Below are 25,006 nucleotides of genomic sequence, written 5' to 3' on the forward strand. Positions count from 1 at the left end.
ATTTTTCACAACAGTACTGCTCAATACTCTAGAGGTCTGCCTTCACTTCACATCTACTTTTGGCACATAGCTTCTGTAGCACATACGTAACTGTTAAACTGTCAAGTTGGAATGGTATGGGGCAAAGTGTGAGTGCTCTAGGTACATGACTGGAGGGGACTTGCACATGTCAGAGTTACATATGACTAACAAGATTAGCCTGCACTGATGTGTGCTACTCATATTCTTCAACTAGATTCATATCTGTGTCAAAGGTTATTGGTAACAGTGATCACTAGCCGTGACAGCGTGACACTTGAGAGACATGTATCGGGAAGAGTGTATGGTGTATGTACATATCCTACTGTCTTTTGCAGGCATGGGGTTGAACATTGGAACATTTTGACACAAAGTTTATTAGTATAATCATCATACAGCTACTACAATCATTTATTTACATGTAAAACTTGTGGAGAAAATATCTGTTAACACTACCTGACTATTTGTACACATATGCAGGATTACTTGTCTGTAAATATTCACACATCTTAATTCCACTCCTTGGATTCAAACCATAGTCTGTGTGTGCAAAAATGAAAACAATGTCTATTTCTCAACACACTGAGCAACTCAGGAACCACTGCCTCTTGCTTGACTGATTCCTGTCTAATACTCACTTGGTTAGACAGTCTGACCTTGTAATCTAAGTGGAGTGTCACCAAAAACTGTAGTGACAGTTGAACATACATGCCTGACAGATAGCTCTTGTACTGTGTATTAATCATTTGAAAGCAGGTGTACACATTTAACCCCTAGTAGATGTGAATATGTGTGATCTATACAGAATATACCAAGGTGCCGGATTGCATACCTGACCCATATACATTTGGACATCATATATTTGCAGTCCCTACCTATTACACTGTCATACCCACATTCAGGACTGCATCGATCTGAAATCCAAAGGTTAACACAAGGCAGTGCTGCAGGGAACATACTGTAATCAATTACATATTACTAATCAAGGTTCAGATGTTAGTGCAGGACATATTTCATATTTCATTTATATCTTGTTTTACACATTCTATTTCTTCAACAGAAAACCAGATTAAACACAACAGTGTGTGGTATAAATCTTTATTTGAGTAGCATGACACAGTGCTTTCTTACAGTTGATTTTCATCATTCACTACTACTACATATCCTGTAGATCACTATTGGTCTGACAAACTTTTTTACTTATTCAGTACACTCAGAACACATTATACCTACTGGCAGTAAACAATGTACTCCTTATTATTTATTACACTATACACTCCAAGATAAATATGTACTCACCAGACTCTCATCACAACTTTGCTAATCTAATCTGTCAGCATGCACCTCAAGATTGCTAGCTCTCTCTTCTGCAACTGTAGGGGAAACAAAAATTTTAAGCATACATGTCTATCACATATTCAGGCTAGATTTTACTTGCTCACTACTGGGGTATCCCCATCTTGAGCTTCTTGGATCCATTGGGCCAAGAGCACCCCTTCCTACATTTTAGGTTGGAATAATGATACCATACCTGCTCAGCAGTTTGGGGGATTCAAGTAGCACAGGTGAGATCAGGTGCCAGACATTCCCAGGCTGCTGATTTGTACTGTGAGCCCTGGTACTGGCCTTGCAGCAGTCTGTGGTTATGGTCTTTAACAAGGAGTCCAGCCATGACCCTGGACTCCAAGATGCACCAACACTGTGCCCGAAAGTGCACTCCCTCTCCAACACCAAACATATTCCTGCAGAGATCAAACTACAGCAGTTTCTGGCTGTATTCCCACCCGTGCAGTTTAAATAAGGCCATATTCCCACCCTTTGCCATCATTGAACCATTTTTGAAAATGCTGAGCACAGCTCAGCGGTATGCAAACCCACTAAGCTGAGTTGAGCAGTGCTTAAAGGGGAAAATGCTGATCAGTGCTTAGTCGTGTGCAAATCCACTCAGCTGGGCTGAATACTGCTTAGAATGACACTTCTAAGCAATGCTCATGCCGGCTAAGCAGAGCTAAGCACTGCTTAGCATTGCTCAGTTTTCATTTTAAAAAATATTTCAGAATTGCAAATGAATTAATCATTACTGACATATTATTAAGTGTATATAATTTACTTTACATAATGTCCCTCTATGTGCTTTCATTACATTACCTTGGGGTGTGACTATACTGTATGGGACAAATGTTTACATGAGTGATTTCACATGTTCTATCCACTGACACTTCAATTTTGGACCAGCTACACTACCCTGGTTAACAAATATCAATTACTACATCATTTACGAAAAAGAAAATTTAACAATGCTTTCCCATGTAATAATGAAAGGCCTGTCTTGGTAACTGAACTGTGAACAGTGGCAGGCAAAGCCGAAACTCTAACCACTACGCTATCTCACTGTTGAGGATTTTTGCAGACTGCCCGGATGTTTTACTCATATTTTTGTTTTGTTCCTCATAAAATCTGTGGTTTTCTGCAAATCAATCGGATGATCACGGGATTGAAATCACTACATAATGGCATACATTTGAGTTTCTGACTTCTAATCCTTCAGAAAATGTAGATTAAAACAAACCTCATTACTCTATCAATGTTCTAAGTGTATAAGAACTGCACTTAAGATATGTCCCTATTTTTGGACCTTTATCCCCCCACTTTTTTGCCCTTTGTCTGGATTTTTAGCACTAAGAGGTTTATGGGTATGGCTGTGTGTCTGAGGACACACTTGTAATGTAAAGTGCCATATGGCACTTTGACAATGCAGGGGGTATATTACAGTTCCTGTCACACACCCCCTGCATTGCTTCCCATTCACACTCCTGGCTTTTAATGTCCATGGACACTTACAGCACTGTAAAGTGCCGTATGGCACTTTGAGAGTTCAGGGGGTGTGTTGGATATGTGAGCACTACTGCAACATGCCCCCTGCACTCATTCAGTATTCATGTCCGCCGATCCATCTCAGTAGCAGGCCTTCATTAATATGAAAGGCGCGCTGCTGAGAAGGGTATGCGGACGTGAACACCATTCACTCCATGTAGGAATAACACTATTCCTACATGGAGTTTATTGAATCCTGGTGTCAGACTTTCTCATTAAAATTGCTCACATCAAAACATAGTGGCTTATGAATGACCAGAACTGCTCTAGAGATATGAACAAGATGATTTAACCACTGAAAGCAAATCTGCATTTTCTTTATGAAATAGTTTTTGCAAGCGATTCATGTATAAAAGTAACCTTCTTTAAATTATTAATTTGGTGGATGAAATTAACTTTTTAAGACGTTAATGCCAGTAAGTCTGAATAAGAGTCAAACTGCACTGTGCAATTTAATGTAATTTAAACTAAAAAATGCAAAAGATGGATTTTATATTTCTAACACAAAACTAAAGTATTTTTCTCAATTTCTTGATTAGATAAACCAGAAGCTCCAAAAATAAATTTTGCAGAGGAAGTTATTGAGATGAAGAGAGTGAACGCTACCTGTACAATTACTAATACATGCAGAGATTCTCCTCCTAAATTCATATGGAATCGATCAAATGCTACAGACATAACAGAGGCAACCTTTCAAAATGAAAACATGTCAGCAGTGTCCATTCTTGAATTCACTCCCTCCTCTAAAGATAATGGAAAAGTTCTAAAATGTGATGTTGAATATCCAAATATAAGAAGATCATCTACAAATGTCACATTAAATGTTTTATGTATGTAGTAACATTTTCCTTTCTACTTTGTAATTATCATGGCATCTGACAAGCACTGTTTTTACAATGGAAACAAACATTCAAAGGAGTACAAGTGTTTAAAATGGATAAAGTTAGCTTCATGCCACCCACTCATATATATGATAAAGCAGTTTCATTCTTTCAGTACACACAGTAAAATCTATTAGATGGAAAGGATATAGTCTACTAGGAAGTAAACAATGGGGCAAATGTATTTTATCCATTCCAAAGCCATTAAACCTCAATTCATCCTGACTCAATCCTTAATGATATGTATAGGTTCATATGTTCATAGGTAAGTACTAGGCTAGCTGCCCTTGTGAGCTGAGCCATTTTAAACTTACCCAGTTTCCCTTTTTGTGCTCAAATTAACCTTTCTCATTTGGTCATACACTGGCCTTACCCATCCCATGGTCAATGATTATATATTACCCCGAAGTATAATAACTGGGATCATACCATAGGTAATTTGAGGGGACTCATGCATTGGATAAACTATTTAAGAGCTGCTGCTGTCCAGTAGTAGCACAGATGGCAGTCCTGTGGTACATTTTCTCTTTCCCATCAGTAGATACAACTTGCACTTGCATACAGACAGGGATGAACTTTGTTTTGTGAGGATAGGTAGTCTGTTCCATAGCAGTGGTATCCTCTGTGAGACATACCTGCCCCTGCAAACCATTCTGTTAATGTTGCAGAAGAGGTTTAGATCCCTAGACTAAGGTTTTCTTATGCAATTTGACTTCCTGATGTGTAGTAACTGTGAAGAACTGAGTTGGGGGATGCCTTGTATTCCAGACACAAGTCATTTTTTAGCAGTCTGTAGGATGCTGAGCATAGTGACAGGGCTTTGATTCAGTGAATGTAGAACATTTTGTTTAGTCCTTGCATACTTTTAGTAAGGCATGTCTGTGAACATTCCAGTTATTGCATGTGTATAGATAGATACATGCCAAAGGAGGGCTTATATTCAATGACTGGCCTAATGAGAGCTGAGTAAAAGTGGACAATGACATCCGTAGATCTAGCCACAATCCTCTTGTTTATAAGATTTGTAGCATAGAAGGATTTTCTTACAGCAGTGGGTGCATGTTGGTAAAATGTTAGGTCATTGTCCACATAAGTTCCTAAATCTTAAACAACATGGTCAACTCTAAAAAGTGTATTGTCAATGCAGTAGTTCCCTGCTGTAGATGATTTCTCAAAGAATACAGTAATATAGCAATAACCCATGCCTGGGTGTGGGTAATGCTGGATTTATCCATGGTTGGTGTGGTTTGGTCACAAGGGAGAAGTCCGAGTGGCCAAACAAAGACAACTGTGGGTAAATCCAGCATTACCCACACCTAGAAGCGGGTTATTGCTATTATACAATGACATTATTTAAGAAAAAAATAATTACTTTTCTTAAATAATGGCATTGTATAATGCCTCCTTGCTGCCCTTCCACAGCTGTCTGGTATTCTGTGGCAGTTCTTATGCACTACGCATGCGTATGCTTACACAGTTCATCAGAGCTGTGGGCGTAAGTAAAGGAGAAAGCAACTCCGTTGCTTTTTACAAACTGTCTCGCTATGTTAAAGGAGTTTAACATAGTGAGACAGCTTTAAAAAAAGCAACGGAGAAAGCAAGATCCATGTTGCTTTTTACAAAGTGTCTCGCTATGTTAAAGGAGTTTAACATAGCAAGACAGCTTTAAAAAAAGCAACAGAGAATCTCCGTTGCTTTTTTTAAAGCTGTCTCGCTATGTTAAACCCATTTAACATAGCGAGACACCTTTAAAGAAAGCAACGGAGTTAGGAAGATCTCTGTTACTTTTTTTAAAGGTGTCTTGTTATGTTAAACTTGTTTAAAATAGCGAGATAGTGTGTAAAAAGCAACGCAGATCTTGCGTTCTCCGTTGCTGTAAAAAAAGAGTTATACTAATGGAAAAAGTTCGAGCAACTGGACCTTTTTCCATTAGTATAACTCTGATTTACAATGTGCACACTGACCAGTCAGTGTGCACATTTAAGAATATTAATGGGGTGGGTTGTTGTATAATGCATTTTTTTGCATGTAGTTTCAGTCCATGAGTTTGTTACCATTTATTTATTTGGGACAAACCTTCCTGTAGGATGACAAACTCATTTGAGGATTTAATGACTGCTCCTAGCTGGCAGACATTTATAACCTAGTCAACTAGAGACCATTAATATTGGTTGTTAATTCAGAAAAATAGATGCTAAACCGGAGAGCACAGGTCACCAGGGTGACTCCACTGCTGACTGGTTCCTTTGTAGAAGCAACTTCATCTATTTTGATTTCCTGTGTCCTGTCTGTGAGCCAGTTGGCAATCCAGTGAGTGACATAGGATAATATAAAAAGTAACTGGGAAAAAGATTTGTAATTTCATAACGGTTACAAAACAGCATTTAGTGTGTTTTTTTTTTTTTTTTACATTAAATGTCTCTTTTGTGTTGAGTGTTCTGATTAAAGTAGCATGTTTATTCACATTTGTTAATACACAGTAGTCTGATATTAAAACTAAATTCCAAACACATGCATTGCTGGGAGAATAGCGTTGACAAATGTCATCTGATAACACCCAGCAATACATTTGCTCTCAAAATATGTAATAATGATTTTGTAAAGCCTAGAACTGATTTTCTTTTCTATTTAATGTGTTACTCTGGTTTTATAATAATTTGTGTGACAATGTATACTGCTGGTAGTGCATAGAAATCATAGAAATGTATTCAAAGATGGCCGCCATTCTGTAGACACTGCATATCTACAGCTCTCCAGTTACTCGGAATAAAAATCAACCCTGAGGATATGCTACAATATTTTTTACACTAATTGTTGGCTATATCTATTCTACTACAACTAAATATTGCTTGAGAGGTGAAAGAACAGGAGGAAATTAATCAAACTCACAGGATTAGAGCTGATTGTCTGTCTGACTCTGAACAGAGCATTAAACAAAGGAACTGCCTGACTAGTAATTGTGGATATTCACTAGTTAGTTTTACTAGAGTTTTACTTTGCTTCACAATGTCAAAAGAGGAAAAAAGTATGGAAACAACAACAACTAAAACCAAATTATCAGCACTTCAGTCACCAGAAAAAGATTCAACAATAAAAAGGCAGAAGACTATAAAACAGCAGGAACTTTTAAAAGCTGGAATGACAAATAAACCGGATCAACTGGCTAACATGGAAGATATTAAAACTGCTTTGTTGCCCATTCAAGAAGCTTTGAAAGAACTATCAAACCAGGTACTTTCTTTTGGTGCCACATGCAGTCAAATTCTTGAAAAGATGGATAAATCGGAAGCTAGAATATCCAAAAATGAGGACAGAATAACATTGCTTACAAAAAAAACAGACATTCATGAAATGGATATCCAGTCTATGCAAAATAAAATTCTGGACTTGGAGGCAAGATCCAGAAGGAACAATATAATTATTAGAGGAATTCCAGAAACTATCCAATATAATGATTTAATTTCTACCATCATACAAATATTCTAAATATTGTTCAATGACTCTGACATTGCAAAGCAAATAGTTATAGAAAGAGCCCATAGAGCTCTCAGAGAAACACAAGCCTCAAACATTCCTGGACCAGTTTACGTCAAAATACTCAACTACCAGGATGTAAATAAAATAATTCTAACTGTTAAAAAGAATGGAGGTTATATTATGTGGCAAAATAATAGAGTTTCTATGGGTCAGGATTTACCATTGCAAATAAGACAAGCCAGACAAGCATTATCTCCATACTGTAAGTTCCTCATTGAAAAGAACATTAAATTTCAAATGAAATACCCTAACACATTAATTTTTACAGTTGATGGATCCAAATATTCCATATCTACAAGAAAAGAAGCAAAAGTTACCTTTCTGAAGATTTTTAAGTCTCTTCCAGCTTCGGAAGCTTAACTTGGCCAGTCAGTCTGTTTACAGCAACGTGGATACTGGGATTCCATGCTTACTACGTCTTGAGGCTTCAAAATCCTTTGTTTGTTCTTTTTGCTTCACCAGGCCCCTTGGTAAATATTTACTTAGTTTCTTTTTGCAGCTCCAGCTCGTCCACGAAGATTTCCCGAACTTTTATGGCTTCTACGAACTGTATCCCTTCACGAGGTAACAGGAAGTCCTTTGGGTGCTGCTGAGGGTCCGCTTTCGAGGTGGTGCATCTGGAAGTCTGTCCGCGTAATGGTTCCCCTGTCGCGAATTCAAAGACAGGATTACATGACCAGGAAGTAGAAACATCTTTGTGGAAGAAGGGGAAGCTAGTTGGACTGTAAAACGAGTGTCCGTGGACATTTAATGTATGTTACAGCTTTTATTTCTTTAAAGGGAACTGTAAATCCATTCAGGTAGGACTAAAACTGAACTAATAATGTATTGGTTAAAATGTGTTATTTAACTGAATGGTAGAAGTAGAATAACTTTATCATAATTGTGCTATTTTCTTAGGTAGTTTTTCCTGAATGTGGTTGTACTAATAACATGGTAGTATACTGTAATATTTATTTTCCTGTCTTAATGATGTCTTTTATACTGCAAATGCTTAGATACAAAGGGGATTTAGTGTTGGGATAGTTAGGAGATTAAAAGACCAGAAGATATTATATTCTGGCATTTCTAGGAAAGTGAAGGCTATCTTGTTATATACTGGCATGTGGTTCTGACTGATTTGGGGAACTCTGTTAGTTAGTTATCATTCTATATATTCAAGTATAGTACCCAGTAAGCATAGTTAATGCTATTTGTATTCACCCGTGTTACTGTCATTATAATGTTAAATAAGCTAGATTAGATAAACAAAGTCAGAGCTAATGTTATATTTATAGGTTAAATATTTGTTTTTTCTCTTTCCTGGATAACATAATAAATAGTGAATTATCTTGAAACCAATAATATTATTGTTTAATAGGGGTACTGTCATATATCTGTTTAGCTTAGATTTAAATAAGATAGTTAGCTATTTTAGGGTAATACAACCAATTAATATAACTAATATTATATGTGAACTATTAGAGAGGTAGAATAGTAATTTTGAATGTAGTGAAGATCATTTATGTTAACTAAATAATGTGTTCAAGAGCTGTGGATAGTTATCAGTGTTTATTAGGAAATGTTTGGGTTAGGCTTTGTAGAGTTAGATGTAGTATTTATAGGTTTTTTGCATGTTTTTGGTATTTTATTTTGTAAGATAAAGAATAGATGTTTAGTAAGGCTGTGTACCCATAAAAGTTTTAACTGTGTAAAAAACCTATGTATGTCCTGGTCCAGGGGAATAGTGGATAGGCACTGGTTAGGGATGGGACATCAAGATTGCTTCCAGATATTATATACTGTGCTAATACATTGGAATTTAGTATTGTCTCTTAATTTTAAAATATACTTAAAAGATTTAAAAATCTTAGTATGTGGATAGTAGACTCATGGAATACTAAAGGGCTCCAGAACTTGAAAAAAAGGAAATTATTTTTTCATTTATTTCTCCAGTCAAAGGCATGTTTTATTTTATTACAAGAAACCCATTTGACCAATGATCGATGGACTGTCCTTAAGAATAAGAAATGGATTAGAGAGGTGGTAGCTTCGGAAGGGACAACTAATAGTGCAGGGGTGGCGATCATTATTAGAAACCAATATCAAGAGAAAATTCTAGATTTTAAAATAGACAAAGAGGGAAGATGGTGTTATGTGATTCTTTCATCTAAACTTTATGATAAACCAGTGATACTTCTTAATATATATGCCCCATGTACCAAGCAACAACTTTTTATAACATCACTCTATTTTATCCTGAATCAATATAATAATTACTATATAATAATAGGAGGTGATTGGAACACATACCAAGATCCCACATTAGACAAATCAAGCTCATATAGGTCCTTTAATAACCAAGCAGTGATAGCACTACAGGAACTTAAAACAGATTTTAAACTTTATGATCCATATAAATACACAAATAATCAAATGAAAGCAAATAACTTTACATTTTATTCAAGTTGTCATAAAATGTGGTCCAGGATCGATTTTTTTTCTAATTTCAGATGTACTAATGGCTTTTGACCCCTATGTATCCATACAAGCTAGACATTTGTCGGATCATTCTAGGATTACATTAACTTTCAATAAGGACACTAGTCATAATATACGTCTTAGAGGTTATAATTGGTCCTTAAATCCATATTTATTAAATAAAGAAGATATAATAAAAGAAGTTCAAGAGACCTTGAATCAGCTATTAGCTGATCTTTCTAAACACCGACATCCGTCTGACATAGAATGGGCAATGACCAAAGCACAAATAAAAGGAATTTTTCTTCAAAAGGCTACTTATTATAAGAAAATACATTTGAGAGACATACAAGAATTGGAAACTAAAATTAAATTACTGGATCGGGATTTAATTGGGAATTATAGTAAACAAACTGAAACGGAGTTATTAAAATGTCAGAAGGATCTTTTTTTACTACAAAATAGTAAATTATCATTTTATGAACAGAAAATGCTGGTTAAATACGCTAATCATATACAGACCCCTTCAAAAGCACTAGCACGTATCATTAATCAATCAAAAATACCTTCTCAAATTTCTGAAATACACTTTAACAATAAAACATACACCAATACTGAAGACATTATTAATGCTTTTGAATTAATATTTTCTCAAGTCTATGGTGAACATCAGGAATTAATTATAAATAAGAGTAATAATGACTTTTTGCAGAAGATTATATTTCCGAAAATTGGTGATGAGTTTCATATGAACTTAGTCAAACCAATTTCCTCAGAGGAGATAACAGATGCAATTAAGAATTTGAAGCTGCATAAAGCTCCAGGACCGGATGGTTTGACCACGGAATTTTACAAAACTTTTAGTGATACATTGGGGAAAATACTTCCACATGTATTTAACTATATAATTAACAATAAAATTAATGACCCGCACTTTAATGCTTCAAAAACTATTCTTATACCGAAAGAAAATGCTGATTTGCAAAATCCGGATAACTATAGACCTATTTCACTTTTGACCATTGGTAGGTTAGGTAAAATCCGAAGAAAAAATAAAATATTTGGGTATTGTTTTTTCAACAGACAACAGAGACTTTTATGTGAATAATGTTAAGTTACTTTGGGAGCATATAGTGTCTGATTTAAAAAGATGGAATAATTTGAAATTACCAATAATGGCAAAGACCTCAATTATTAAAATGAACATACTTCCCAGAATATTATATAGCTTTAGAGCTACTCAAGTCCAAATTTCTAGGAAATTCTTCAAACAAATTCATACAGAATTAGGTAGATTTGTATGGGAACCTAGAAAAACTAGGACATCCTATGATAAACTGATGACTCCGAAAAACAGGGGTGGTCTAGAGTTACCGAATTTTGAAGCATATTATTTAATAATAAATTCTAATAGAATTCTAAGAGTGGTTAACTTTGATAGGTCTAGTCCCAAATGGTCACCCAAGTGGTTGATTCTGAATTATAAACATGTTACTGGACTGGGTATTAATTGTAAGGCATTACCCTTTTTAAATAAAGATACCCTTAAAATGTACGCTCTGATGGAACATATCAGAGTATATAAAATATCAATACAAAATCTGTTTAACTCACTAAATCTCTTACAATATATGATGACTTTTCAACCATTTCATAAGAACCCAAATTTGAAAATTGGTAATCAGCTGATAGATCTTAAAAAATTCCCACTTTTAAGTGATTTAACCATACTTGATTTATATCCCTTCCTTGGTATCTCAATACATGACATGTTAAGAGAGATGAATCTCCCTAACTCGTATTTAATTATAATGAGACAGCTAAAGGATCTATCAATGAGTTATTTTAGTAATACAGCAATGACACACAAACTAGTGAAAGATATCCGTGGTTTGGTCTGTTATTATTTTAGTAATAGTAATTTTAAAATTAAAGAAGAAGATTTAAACATTTGCCTAAACTTATGGCAAACTCTTACGAGGACTGTAAATATATCACGGCTTCATATAATTTGATAAAAGATGTGAAATATAATAACCAAATACTTTTATCCAAATACTGGAAGGAGAAATTGTTAATGATTGAAGATAATAAAATAGTGAAAGCAATTAATTTAACCTTAAAATCAGTATCTCTTCAAAAGTTATTATTTACTCAGTTGATGATATTTAATAATGCGTATTACACTCGTCTCACTCTTTATAAATTCAACTCTAAAAACTCACCTAAATGCCCATATTGTATAGACCAAATGGCTGACCTTTTACACATGTTCTGGAGTTGTAAATGTATTTTCAAACTTTGGAATTCTTTAAAAATTCAATTACAAAAAATGGGATATCAACAGTCTACACTTTCTTGGGAGTTTATGATTCTTCATATTCCTCCGATTAATTTGGATAGATCCCAAAGGATCATACTCATAAATATTTTCCTGTTAATGAAGCTGTATATAGCTACAAATTGGCTGAATCCATCCCAGACTTCATGGGAAAACTTTAAGAGTGTAGCGATAAAACATATTTTAGCACATAAATTACTAATTAAAGATCATAAGAAAAGCATAAATAACACAAAGATATGGGAGCAAATCTTTAATATTGTGTTAGCTTAAGGTTCCAATCCACTTTTCTCCGGGAAGTACATACTAAATATGGAGCTTAGTATAGATAAGTCTTATATTGATAGTAGATTTTTATTTTCTCTTCATTTAATACCTATCTAGAAGTTTATATTAATGTATAATGACTTTATGTAACTGTTGGAAGCATTCATGTATATATTGTAAATATGTTGTGGTATTGTATTAACATTTGGAAAAGAATAAAGACTTATTATTGAAAAAAAAAGAAATCATAGAAATTTAACTTTTTTATAATACGGTTGATAAATTTGACAAGGAAGTATGAAACAAACATTTTTTCAGCCTCACTGTTTGCCAATGAAGATACTGTGATAAGTTAATATTTATCTGTGTCACTTAACCCATTGCCCTACCATGTTTTTTACACTTTTAGGATATGTGCTGTTGATGATGTAAGGGTTATCAGGAAACACACAGTTTCAGAATTTTGCTCATTCTAGCTACTAGAAACCATGGTGTGCATGAGGTTTGCTTAGTATTTTAATAGTAAGGTTCATATATGTAAGAATATGCAACAAAATAGACTTAATCATAACCAGTCTGTTATGTCATTGAGAGAAAAAGGGTAATAATTACCATATCCATACCTCTCAACTGTACAGATTTTTGCAGAATGTACAGATTTTTACCTGTTTTTAGTCCATTCCTTGTAAAACATGATTTTCTTGCAAGTCACTGAGTTGAAGTCATGAAATAGTGACAGATGTTTGAGTTTCAGACTTCATAACTTTCAGAAAATTCATGCTAACACAAATCATGTTGTTCTATCAGCTGTCTAAGTTTGTAAGAGTAATTATTATTATTTTTGGATTTGTTCAGATTTCTTGTTCTACGAGGCTGAAAGGTATACATATAACTTGCACCTCCAACCCAGTATATAATATATATATATATATATATATATATATATATATATATATATATATATCTATATATATATATATATATATATATATATATATATATATATATAGTTGTCCACTCACACATTTCAGTATACATATTATAAGAAAGCTGCTAAAATATTAAATTATTCTTGTGCTATACAATATGTATATAATTAACAAATTAGAATTAGTATTTTACAGTGCCCTAGATGGGACTAAAATATAATTCACTAGTCTATTGGTGCTTTGCTCTCGTACTTTTATGCACTTTATAATGCTACTCCATGGCTTTTGCAACTTCTATTTTTTTATTTCTGCCATCAATAAGTATTTACTTTGTCATGATTATACTCAACATCAGTTTTTGCCCCTATGGTGCAATATTTTGGACTTCTGTTGTTTAATTAATCATTTAATGTTCATTGACATTTATTGTCATTTATTCTGTCTCTTCTGTGTGTCTAGGTTGTGGCTAAAATGGTTCTTGGAGACATTCACTTACCTGTTTAACAAATGTGAAATATATTAAATCAATAAATGTGTTTCAGAAAAGTATATTAGGAGATTTCTTCTCAATAGCGAAGCTTAGGATATGAATTTCCTGTAACTGATATTGAGAACATGTAAAAATATTTGGTCATCAGCATAAAAGCAATGTAATATGTGTGAGATTTCAGCTACTCTACTTAAAAATCTGACTTTGTGGCAGTGGAAGGTGTTTCAGCTTTTAAAGTTGTTGCTTCATTAGATTTTAAACTTCTTTTCTGACTGCCATTTGTTTATAGCAATGCAACATTTGTTAAAAGATTTTAAAGCCGCTACTTGTTTTCTAACACTGTTCTTGCATAACCCCTATCAGTGCCAGTATAAGGCTTATTAGCAACTTTAAAACTATTTTCTGCTTTCTGATGTGGTTCCTGTATGGCCATAATATGTGTTGCAATGTGAGGTTCATTTTATTCATTGTGCTGAGGTTTGAAAGATAATAACCTGGCTATAACAGGTTACACAAGTATCTGTTTAGAAAAGGGGCATTATTTTCTCATTTTCAAACAAGGATGTTATAGTTAGGTTCTTCATTTTTTGTCAGACACAGGCCTGTTACTATTAATTAACAAAGAATGTCACAAGCTGCACTTTATTATTTATGCAAACATTACATGTGTTGTAATGTGTTGTCGATAACATTACCCTCAAGCCCTTCATCATATCATCTTCTACAAGTGTATACCCCAGTCCTATAGATAAACAACTAAATTGAAAGTTTATTGTTGTGTGCATAATAAGCAAGTCATCTGCACAACATATTCCAGTTAATAAAATATCTAACTTATATTAGAAACATTGCATGCATAATAGATGAATAATGTTAATAACAATTAGAATAAGAACAGCATTTTCATCTCTGTTTTCAGTATTTTACCTAAATTTGTACATATTAACCCTCACCATTGGCACAAAGAGATAAAGCCCTGACTACGACCTAGGTAACCAGAATTTGATTAGTAGTTTATATACGTAATGGAATAGACAGAGAGAATGTCATTGCTTATGCTGAGGGTAGGGCACATGTTGGTCATACTCCTCGTGGATATCTAGCAGAGGCTGGAGCTCAGATGGAAGACACTAGGTTGTGGAGTGTAGGAGTACAAAAGGTGTGACTGGATTATGGGTCTACAAATGGGGCACAATGCCTGAGTATTCTCCATTGTCCATCCATATATTAGCACCCAGTTGAAAGACATTATGGGCTAGCAAAAAATACTTCTAGCCACAGTGTAAGAGGACCTGCCTGATTCATTCCACCCCACTTATTTGGCAAGCCTTATACCTCAACAGTATGAGACAGGGAGAAAAGGGATTCCTTGTATAGATGCCCTCCCATAATGAAGCTCCTTATAATGTATGAGTTTGAGGTTTGGTATAATGGTTAAGGCGCTTGCCTCAAAGTCACAACATACAAGGTTTGATTCTCCTCTTTAAAATGAAATTAGGGTGAGCATAAAATGGCTTACAGTTGCATCTAGCCAAGTGCATATTTAACTTCCTTCAATAACTAAATGATTAGTACAGCTGGAATGGTGATCTTGAGGTCCTGGGTTTGAGTCATAGATTAAAATCCATTTCTTTAGTGCTGTGCTTGTAGGCTTTTGATTGGGCCTATCCTACCAAAATTTTACAACAGCATTATTGGTATAGTGGTGACCCTATCTGCCTTTCAAGCAATTGACCCAGGATCAATTCCTCATCAATGAAAAAGTCTGTACATTCCAAGCATTATTAGGGGTTGGAATAGTGAGTAATCCATTTTCTTCACAAACCAAAGTACAAGGTTTGACTCTCCCATTTGAGGGGAAAGTTTCTAAGTTTAAAATGGTCTATAAGGACTAGCCTAGTACTTACCTATGAAACATATTCGATAGCCACTAAGATTGTGAATCATGGAGAGTGGCACCCTATGGGTAGCCATGGGCTGTACGTCTGTGGCACTTGTCCAAAAACATGTTATTCAAGCCTGTTTACAAATGTATGAGACTGAGACTATACAGGCTTAGTCCTTTACCCTGAAGGTCAGGCTTACCTGAAGATATCCTTCTTTAAGTTCCCTAGCCACAGGCAAATTCAACAAATATATATCATCAAAAACAAATTGCTATTAATTATATTACTTAAAATTGCCTAGTCTTAATTCTATCTAAATAGTTTATATGTCAGTCTTTTATCATGCTCTTATACATCTGCCAGAGAGGCTATCCATTAACAGACACAGTCTCTGAAACTTTCTGAGCAATCCTTGCTTCTCTCATGTCCAATTTATCCATCAGCTAAAACCATTTGGTTTATATGGCATCTCATTCAGTTTCCACTTTCTATTGATATTTGTTTTTTGCAATTGCCACCTAAAGGAATACTACTGTTCTCTAATTATTTGTTGATAATATTTGCTTATTGTACTATGAAAGAAACGAGGCCTTGCAAGACCACCTGCAAATAATGCCTTAAATCATATTTGAAGCTTTTTTTACTTTGAATATGACAAAATTTGTTCCCAACACTCTTCAACAGCTAAAACTTGCCATAGGAAACATAATACCTAGTCATGGTATGAAAAATATCTCTGCATGCACTTCCATGCAATAGTCTAAACTTCCTTACCTTAGTCACATACCAAGACAGAACCAAGGCAACTGAAAAAAAAGCCATGACCACATTACATTCATTCTCAATATCCAAAATGAGGTGTTGTTCCTTTTAACTATTTCCAAAAATTAAAGACCTTGATCTTCTTTAGGACGTTACATGCCCTACTAACCATTTTTCCCATAATATGTGTTTCTCCCTTGCTTCTAATATTATTGAAAATGTCTTTGGAAGAGCAGCAAACAACAAATTAGGTATTCAAATCTGCCTAGCTGTCTTTATCATCTCCTCAAATTCCAACCGCAGCAAGCCTCAAAAGACATGGATGTATGAACGCTGTTAACTGTTACCAAATTTACTTGATCAGCAAGGTTACTCCCCGACATTTTATTCATCTGATGAGCCCATCAGCTTCTCAAATCATCTTCACTTTCACTTCCAACTTAATATATCACATTGATAATAACAGATTCAGTCAAGGCCAAATCCATTGATCATTAAATAATGATGTTAACCCCAAAGGTATTGCTTAATAACATATGATAATTTATTTATGTATTTTCCATAATATCTCCACACTGCAAGGCATTCAAATTCCAATGGGTTGGCAGGAGTATTTTATTTGGAAAATAATGTTAATGGAATTTTTCCACTTGATTAATTGGCAAGAATTAGACAATCAGCATTTTTTGCAAGGGTAATTAATTTTAATCAGACAATCAGGGTATAGATTGCTTTCTTTTTTATACAGGACAGGCTTCCTTGAAAATGTATTCATAATACCTGACAACACTCTATCTATAACTACAGATGTAAAATTTGCTTTTTTATGTTCTAGAGAATGTTTAAGCAAATGACTATCTTCTATAGAATACCTGTATTGCTAATGTGTAGAGAAATTCTTGGTCTAAAAGTATATGTTCTTTGTTGAACATAAATTACTCCACAAAAACAATGAACCAGAAACACAATGTAATCAGTTCTGCAAATTGCAAAAACATTAACACTAAATTCTTGAGTTATGGTGTAAACTACTGCTTCAAATTCAGTTTTGTGTAGAATGCCTTAATATCATTCCTGGGGTTATTACATTCCTGATAAATGTTTTTTAAGTTATAGCTGTAGGGAAAACTGTACATCAGGACAATATTTCTTAAGCTTTATGGAGGGATTTAGATTTAGACATGTACCATGTGGTTCAAGATTCAAATTTCAATACCTTATGAAAGGAAAATATTTTCATCAGATAATACTTGTAAGACCTTAATATACTTTATGTACTTGCAGCAAGAAGATAAATCTGTTTACATCTATAGTTATTGACAAAGTGTCAACAGGTATTATGAATAAATGTACAAAGAAGTGTGTCCTGAATAAATGAAGAAAATATATGGATATTATATTCAGGGGCTTTACATAAGCCTGGTTAAATCAAATATGGTGATTCATTTTGACTTTAACACATTTTTTATCACTTGCTGTTGATCAACATGGTTATTGACTGTTTCAGTAGAGCCAGATTTCTAATATGTTATTAAATACTGAAGAGGGTGTGTGAACAAAACGTAGCTTGCACTCTTCACTTGGTAGGATGCTATCTAATAGAGTACATTGACTCAGAATTTTACAGGGCTGTCTTTTTATATTTTTATGAGTGTATGTTAGTGTGTGTGTGTGTGTGTGTGTGTGTGTCTGTGTGTGTGTGTGTGTGTCTGTGTGTGTGTGTGTGTGTGTGTGTGTGTGTGTGTGTGTGTGTGTGTGTGTGTGTGTGTGCACGTGTGTATGTGTGTGTGTGCACGCGCAAGGGACTGTAGAATGTCTGTGTGTGATTGTTTTCTTTTTTTCTGTTTGTGCAATCTCAGAGTTGGTATACATAAGTAGGGGGTGTGGGGCGTGCAGGGGGGCTTGCCCTCCTGCATTTCTGTATTGTAGGTGTGCACCTTTGTGGTGTTTTGGTGTGTTTATTTGTTTTGTGGTGTGGGTGTTGTGGTGGTTTCAGCTTCATTTCGAGATTATGAAATGAAACCATATATATATATATATATATATATATATATATATATATATATATATATGTAGTATAAGCCACACCTTTCATTGATGCATTCATACACTGACAAGTGAAAAGGCTAGTACAGCTGACTGAAAACTATTGGCTTTTTCCTACTTAAAGTGTGGAACAGTGATGATTAAGGAGATTTCCTTTTCCTCACCGCTGTGTGATTGGTATGTATAATTAGCTGTGGTATGTGGATGTGGGGGATTGCCCCCTGCTAAAAAGAATTTTATGTGTTTTCACTGTTTTGTTTGTGGATTGATGGTTTTCATGGTCTACCATTATGAACCGATAATGTTGGGTCTATGTTTAATCCAGTGAAGTAGAGGTTAGGTTCTCATAATATCTCTCTCTCTGTATATCTATATATATATATATATATATATATATATATATATATATATATATATATATGGGTCTACTTCTAAATTCTGAAGTTTCAAAATTTCAAATTTCTTATGGTCGAGATCATAGGACTGTAGTTTTAAAACTTTGAAGCATTTAAATGGAGATTGCTGTACAGAGTAGAATGGTATATTTACCATTTTTCTCTCTGCAGTGAGATCTCAGAGTTGGTATATTTAATTATTAGGGGATGTGGGGGGTCCAAAAACGTAAAAAAATGTTTTTTCTTTTTCTTTCTTTCTTTTTTGTGTTTTCATTTCAAAGTTTCAAATCTTCGATCTTATGGTCTCGACCTTAAGAAATTTGAAAATTTGAAAAAAATGATATAATATATATACATATATACACACACACACACACACACACACACACACACACACACACACACACACACACACATGAACGCATGCACGCACGCACGCACACACACAGACACACATACATATCAGACAAAGCAAGTGATGTGACAAAATTTAGTTTTAGTTAGTGTTAAGCAATGAAGAGATGAGTCAGAGATTGGATTAGAAGATGATTGCTTATTCAATTCAGAATATGAATGCGGAGTGCTTTTATCTTTAATATAAAGCATCCTAAGATGTTTTTTATATTTCTAGTACAGAGTTATTTTATGTATTTATATATAATCATCACACAAACTCACACATAATTTACTCTATATATTTAACTATCTTCGGTCTATTTTGTTTTGCAGATAAACCCAAAATAAATCAAAGTTATGTATGTACAGTTAATCAGATCAAGTTTACTTGCTATTGTGAGATTGATTCCAATCCAATCCCTTCTGTAATATGGCATCTTCCAAACAAGAACATCAGTGAAAACAGCACAGATGATAATTTTAAATCTCATTCTTTTGCAAATGGAACCATAATCACAAGCATCATAGAAGGTCCTGCAGAGAATATCAATAATGTTACCTGTTCTGCTTACAACTGTCAGGGATTTGCAGAACAAGTGTTTGCAATTCAACAGCAGCTCTCAGGTAAATATAGATTCTATCTTACAAGTGAAATTGTACACATGGAGCTCAATAATTTTTAATTTATGAAACTGATATGATTACTATGATAAAACTTGTACATACTATCTTGAAGAGAATTCGTACTAATCAACATTATATGCTGTATGAATAATCTAGATATAGTACTCAGATTAACAGAGAATGCATTGAAAGGCTATGACATCATCAATGGTTAGTCACTTGCTACATCATTGGAGCCTTTGTTAATCTTTATAATAACATTAAATTGGGGATGTACCCTGACTACTAGTGACTGCCAGTTAATTACAACAGCTCCAAAATATGTGTGTTTGAGGTGCAAAAGAAATATACATATCATTTAGTTCTTGCCATTCGGAAGCATTTTTAAATTATTTACTATTCTGTTCTGCCTTACTGAGTCATGTAATATGGCAACTTATTTTTAAGGGATGAGATGTTGGAATTAATATCTAAATGTAAGTTATTCTTCACTTTGTGTGGTGCTATGTAATAAAGTCTGCTGAGTCAGGATTTTATGGACTTTATGGTGCCTTCCCTCTATATATAGTATGGTGTGTGCATGTGTGCATGTGTTTTTGTCTATATACACACACAAACACACACACACACACACACACACACACATATATATATATATATATATATATATATATATATATATATATATATACTTATATATATATATATATATATATATATATATATATATATATATGTATATGTATATATGGGTCCCATTCAGAAAATCCACTCAATGAAAAGTTAAACTTCATATGGTTGAGACCATATGACTGACTTTCTGAGATGTCAAAGCTTTTGAATGGAGATTGTGGTACACTGGGGATCAGGGAATTTACCCTTTTCCTCACTGTACTGCAATCTAGGAGTTGATATATATAAAACGCATATGGTGTGGGAGGTACAGAAGAGGCTTGCCCCCCAGCAAAAATGTAGATTTTTGTTGTTTTCCATCATTTGACTTTCCAGAAAGTCAATCATATGGTCTAGAACATATAAATTTCAACTTTCTATTGAGTCGTTATCCTGAATGGAATTTTTATATGGTATCTATATCACTTTGTCAGTTGTTTCTTTAATTGAATAACTAATCATCGAACCCTATATGTCGAAGTTCCTATTCGGCGAAATACCTAAACATCGAATGTAAATGCATCGAATTGTTTTACTTGGCCAGCACCCCCCAAATGTAAAATAGCTGTGATAATAAACTGTAAACAATAAGGTACATTAACACTTTCACATGTTTATTAACACCAAACTTGTCCGTAAAAAATAAACTGCAATAACACCCGTCTGCACATATGTTTTTTTTTCTTCATTTTTGCAGTGGAGAAATTCCCCCTGCACCACCCTCAGAAATTAAATACACCAACTCTGAGATCACACTGCATTGTGGAAAAGGGTAAACTATAGCACAGCATCATCGCCTCCAGGCTATTGTTGAGAACAGAGATAAATATGATCCTGAATCTTTTCTGAAGACAGTAGATCTCGTATTAAAGGTTTAAATACTTGTATTAAATAAACTTTGCGCAGTTCATTTTACATTCACAATGTTGACCAAGTAAAACAATTCAATCACTTTACATTTGATGTTTAGGTAGTTTGCTGAAATGGAACTTCAACGTATAGGGCTCAGTGATTAGTTATTTGATTAAATAAATGTTTGATGAAATGATATAAACCCTTTATAGCTATATATCTATATCTCTATCTGTATATATATATATATATATATCTATATATATATATATATATATATATATATATATATATATATATATATGTCTACTTATTTTAATGAAGATACACAGCAGGTTTCATTAAACAAAAATCTCAATGCAGAATCAGTGAGTGATGCAGGAAACAGCCGATCTGACGTGCACCAGCCTGTCGATACTGTTCCTGCATGGAAAGCCATGCAGAATGCTAATTACCTCATTTGTTGGTGGAAACCATGCAAATGAGGTTAATTAGTGATTCAGAAAGCAGGCAGCCATATGTGCAGGAACAGTGCAAGTTGTAGAAATGTATTCAGTTACTAACTGAACAGATTCCTGCAAATAACAACACAGAGGCATGACAGCTCAAATAAAAGCATGTATTATAAACTTTAAGCATGCCAATAGCCAAATATATGGCCATTGGCATGGGAAAGTGTTTACTTTAATAAAAAATCAAGCATTGTTTTTTTTTTTTTGCCAATCTTGGCCGTTTAAGCATAGGGCAGCGGCAGGTGGAATTGTGCTGAAAAAAAATTATAACTCAATTTTAGGTGAAATCTGCATTTTTCCATTACAGTCAATGGCATGCAGAATCAAAACATTACCAAGGAACACTGGTTGTCAAGGGGAAAGTCTCTGTGTCAGAGCAGTAACTATGGACTAAGGCAGTGGGGTATGCAAATGAGGGGAAATGTACTGAATCATAAAATATTCTAAGTCCACACACTGCACCTAACCATGTAGGTGCTAGAACAGGATAGTGTAGGCAGGAGGAGTAGCTAACATGAAAAGGGGGTGTGTCATGCTTGCTGTAAGCACATTGGAGCACCATTGCCTGGGTTTGTGCTTAGCTATGCACAGCTAAGCAAGTGTGTGTGTCTGAGTAATGTCTTACTCCTTGAAATGAAGACCCTGTTCGCATCAAGGGGAGGGCCATTTCTGCTAAAATGTGTTTACATTAGCTAAACGAGTGTGCGCTGAGCACTGGGACTTAAACAAAACAAAAACAAAAAAATGGAAATAGCAGCACTGTTTACTTTTAGGCAGTGGGTTTGCACGCTGTGCCTCGGGGCTTAAAAGAGGCAGAAATGGGAATGGGGAAAAGAAAAAAAGGGAAATAGCAAAATACAGGCACTCAAATAAAAGGAAAATAGAGGGCAGGTGCAATGTCTCAATGTCAGCCAATCACACAGGCAGCATCTGCAGCACACCACTATAGACTATGCAAACACCTTCCAGTCTGGATTTTCCCACAAATGCTGCACCATAGATGTACACTTATGGGGAATTTTAACCGACAAAACTAGCAAAAAATGTTAGCGGCTGCTATCGCTTTGATCCATCAGCATGTGCAAGAGGCCCAGAGCATTGAAGAGGATAATGCTGACAACCAAATCAGACCGAGGAGGAGGAGAAGAGTGTTCCGATCCAGAGTAACCTATCAGAGGCTACATGATCTGGAGATAGAGCACTACAGGGTGGACATGGACATACTTCAGCAACTCATTGAGCTGTGCCAGCCTTACCTCAGTCCCAGAGCCAACAGAGGGGAACCCATCCAAGTGGATACCAAGATATGTGGAGTCTTAAGAATACTAGCTACAGGTACCTTCCAAAGACCAACTGGGGATATCATGGGGGTCTTGCAGGCATCTGCATCCAGGATTCTCCACCAGTTCCTGGATGCCATGCAACCACATGCCATTGAGCACATTTACTTCCCCAGCATCCGTGATTAGAGGACCAGCAATATGCATCTCTTCCACCATGTAGCAGAATACCAGGAGGTACTAGGTGCTATAGACTGCATGGACATCCACATCATAGCACCACCCGGTAACTAGGGCAGGGTCTACCTAAACCACAAGGGTTTCAACTCAATAAACTGCCAGGTTGTGTGTGATGCCCAGGGCATTATCATGAATGTGTGTGCTGGCAGGCCTGGAAACTATCACGACTCCTACATCTGGTATTCATCATAGCTTTACCAGGCATTTTCCAGTGGGGACATCCCATATGGCCATCTGGTGGGGGATTCTGGCTATGCACTGGAGCCATGGCTGATGACACCCATCAGAAATGCACACCCACCCACACAAGAACACCATAATGAGACACACACACAAACCAGAATCATTATAGAGCATGTGTTTGGGATGCTCAAATCATGGTTCCGCTGCCTTGACATATCCAGTGGAGCATTGCAGTACTCTCCAGCCACATGTGCACACATGTTCATAGTATGTACCATGCTACACAATATGATCCTGTGGAAACAGCTGCAGCAGGAACAAAACAGGGAAGGGTCACACAGCCCCCCACCATTGCCAAGGTCTCCACAGACACAGAGGGACTCAGAAGAGGAACATCCTGAGCCTGTCCCTGTAGGCAGATGGAGGCATGCCCTGTATGCCCTGGCCTTGGCAAAGGGGCAACACATAGCACATACACTGACACTGTAGGAACTGAGGGACTGATATCTCTCTCTGGCTCGCACACACAGTAAAATGGATGCCAAACATCACAACACCTATACCTTACCATGTATAGTCTGTATTGGGTGCATCCGACATAGTCAGCCCTCAAGCACCATCCTCACAACTGCCGCAGACACAAGGTAAGTCAGTCTTCTTAACAATAAATGAATGGAGTAGAATTTTCTGTTAGCATATATATGGTATTGATGCAAGCACGCAAGGGAATGGGTGGCTTATTGGGATAGCAGCAGAGAACTGACAGCTATGTGGGACAACAGGAAGTGTATGTCCAGTAATGGCTTACCCACACTATGCAGTACCACCCTAGTTGACAAATACCACTGCAGTATATGTGGTGAGCCAAGTAACTGGGGGGTCATAGGTTACATGCATGGATGTCAAAGTGGGGGTCCCATACTCACCCCCAGCCTCACCCAGCAGATCAGCTGTAGAAAAACATACAGAAATGTCTGGCAAAGGCCCCCACATGGTGACATCCATGAAGTTTCCACCTACAGACTTACACAGTGATATCACATCAGGTCTGGTAGTTGCAGTATGGCTCTGAAAAGTAAGAAGTCTGAAACTAAAAATGTTTATGCCAAAACAATTTGACCTGTGGTTGATACTGTTATGCCTGTAGTCTCAAAGATAGAGCACACCACTTTGCTAAATGGGACCAAAATGTTAAGCAAATATCACCACAGTCTGTTCAAATGTGTATTGTGTACAGATATGTCACCCCCCACCCATAGTCTCATAGAAATGCAGTAACATGTCCTTAGCCTTAAGCAATATCCAGCTGTCAACTAGAGTGATGGCTCAACATGAACAGAAAGCAATTGTCAGTAACACCC

At 35.5% G+C, this 25,006-nt stretch overlaps 1 protein-coding gene across 1 annotated transcript in view; it reads left to right on the plus strand.

Moving 5' to 3' along the window:
* Nucleotides 1-25,006, plus strand: part of LOC122809191 (sialic acid-binding Ig-like lectin 14) — a 1,573,173-nt gene that overhangs the window by 1,166,203 nt on the left and 381,964 nt on the right. The window contains exons 4-5 of the mRNA XM_044080499.1: nucleotides 3,432-3,722; nucleotides 19,616-19,906. Coding sequence (XP_043936434.1) covers nucleotides 3,432-3,722; nucleotides 19,616-19,906 — 582 coding nt within the window. The remainder of the gene's footprint in view (nucleotides 1-3,431; nucleotides 3,723-19,615; nucleotides 19,907-25,006) is intronic.

The sequence above is a fragment of the Protopterus annectens genome, chromosome 8.part0, assembly GCF_019279795.1.
Source record: "Protopterus annectens isolate FY-2018-M chromosome 8.part0, PAN1.0, whole genome shotgun sequence".
Classification (NCBI taxonomy): Eukaryota; Metazoa; Chordata; order Ceratodontiformes; family Protopteridae; genus Protopterus; species Protopterus annectens.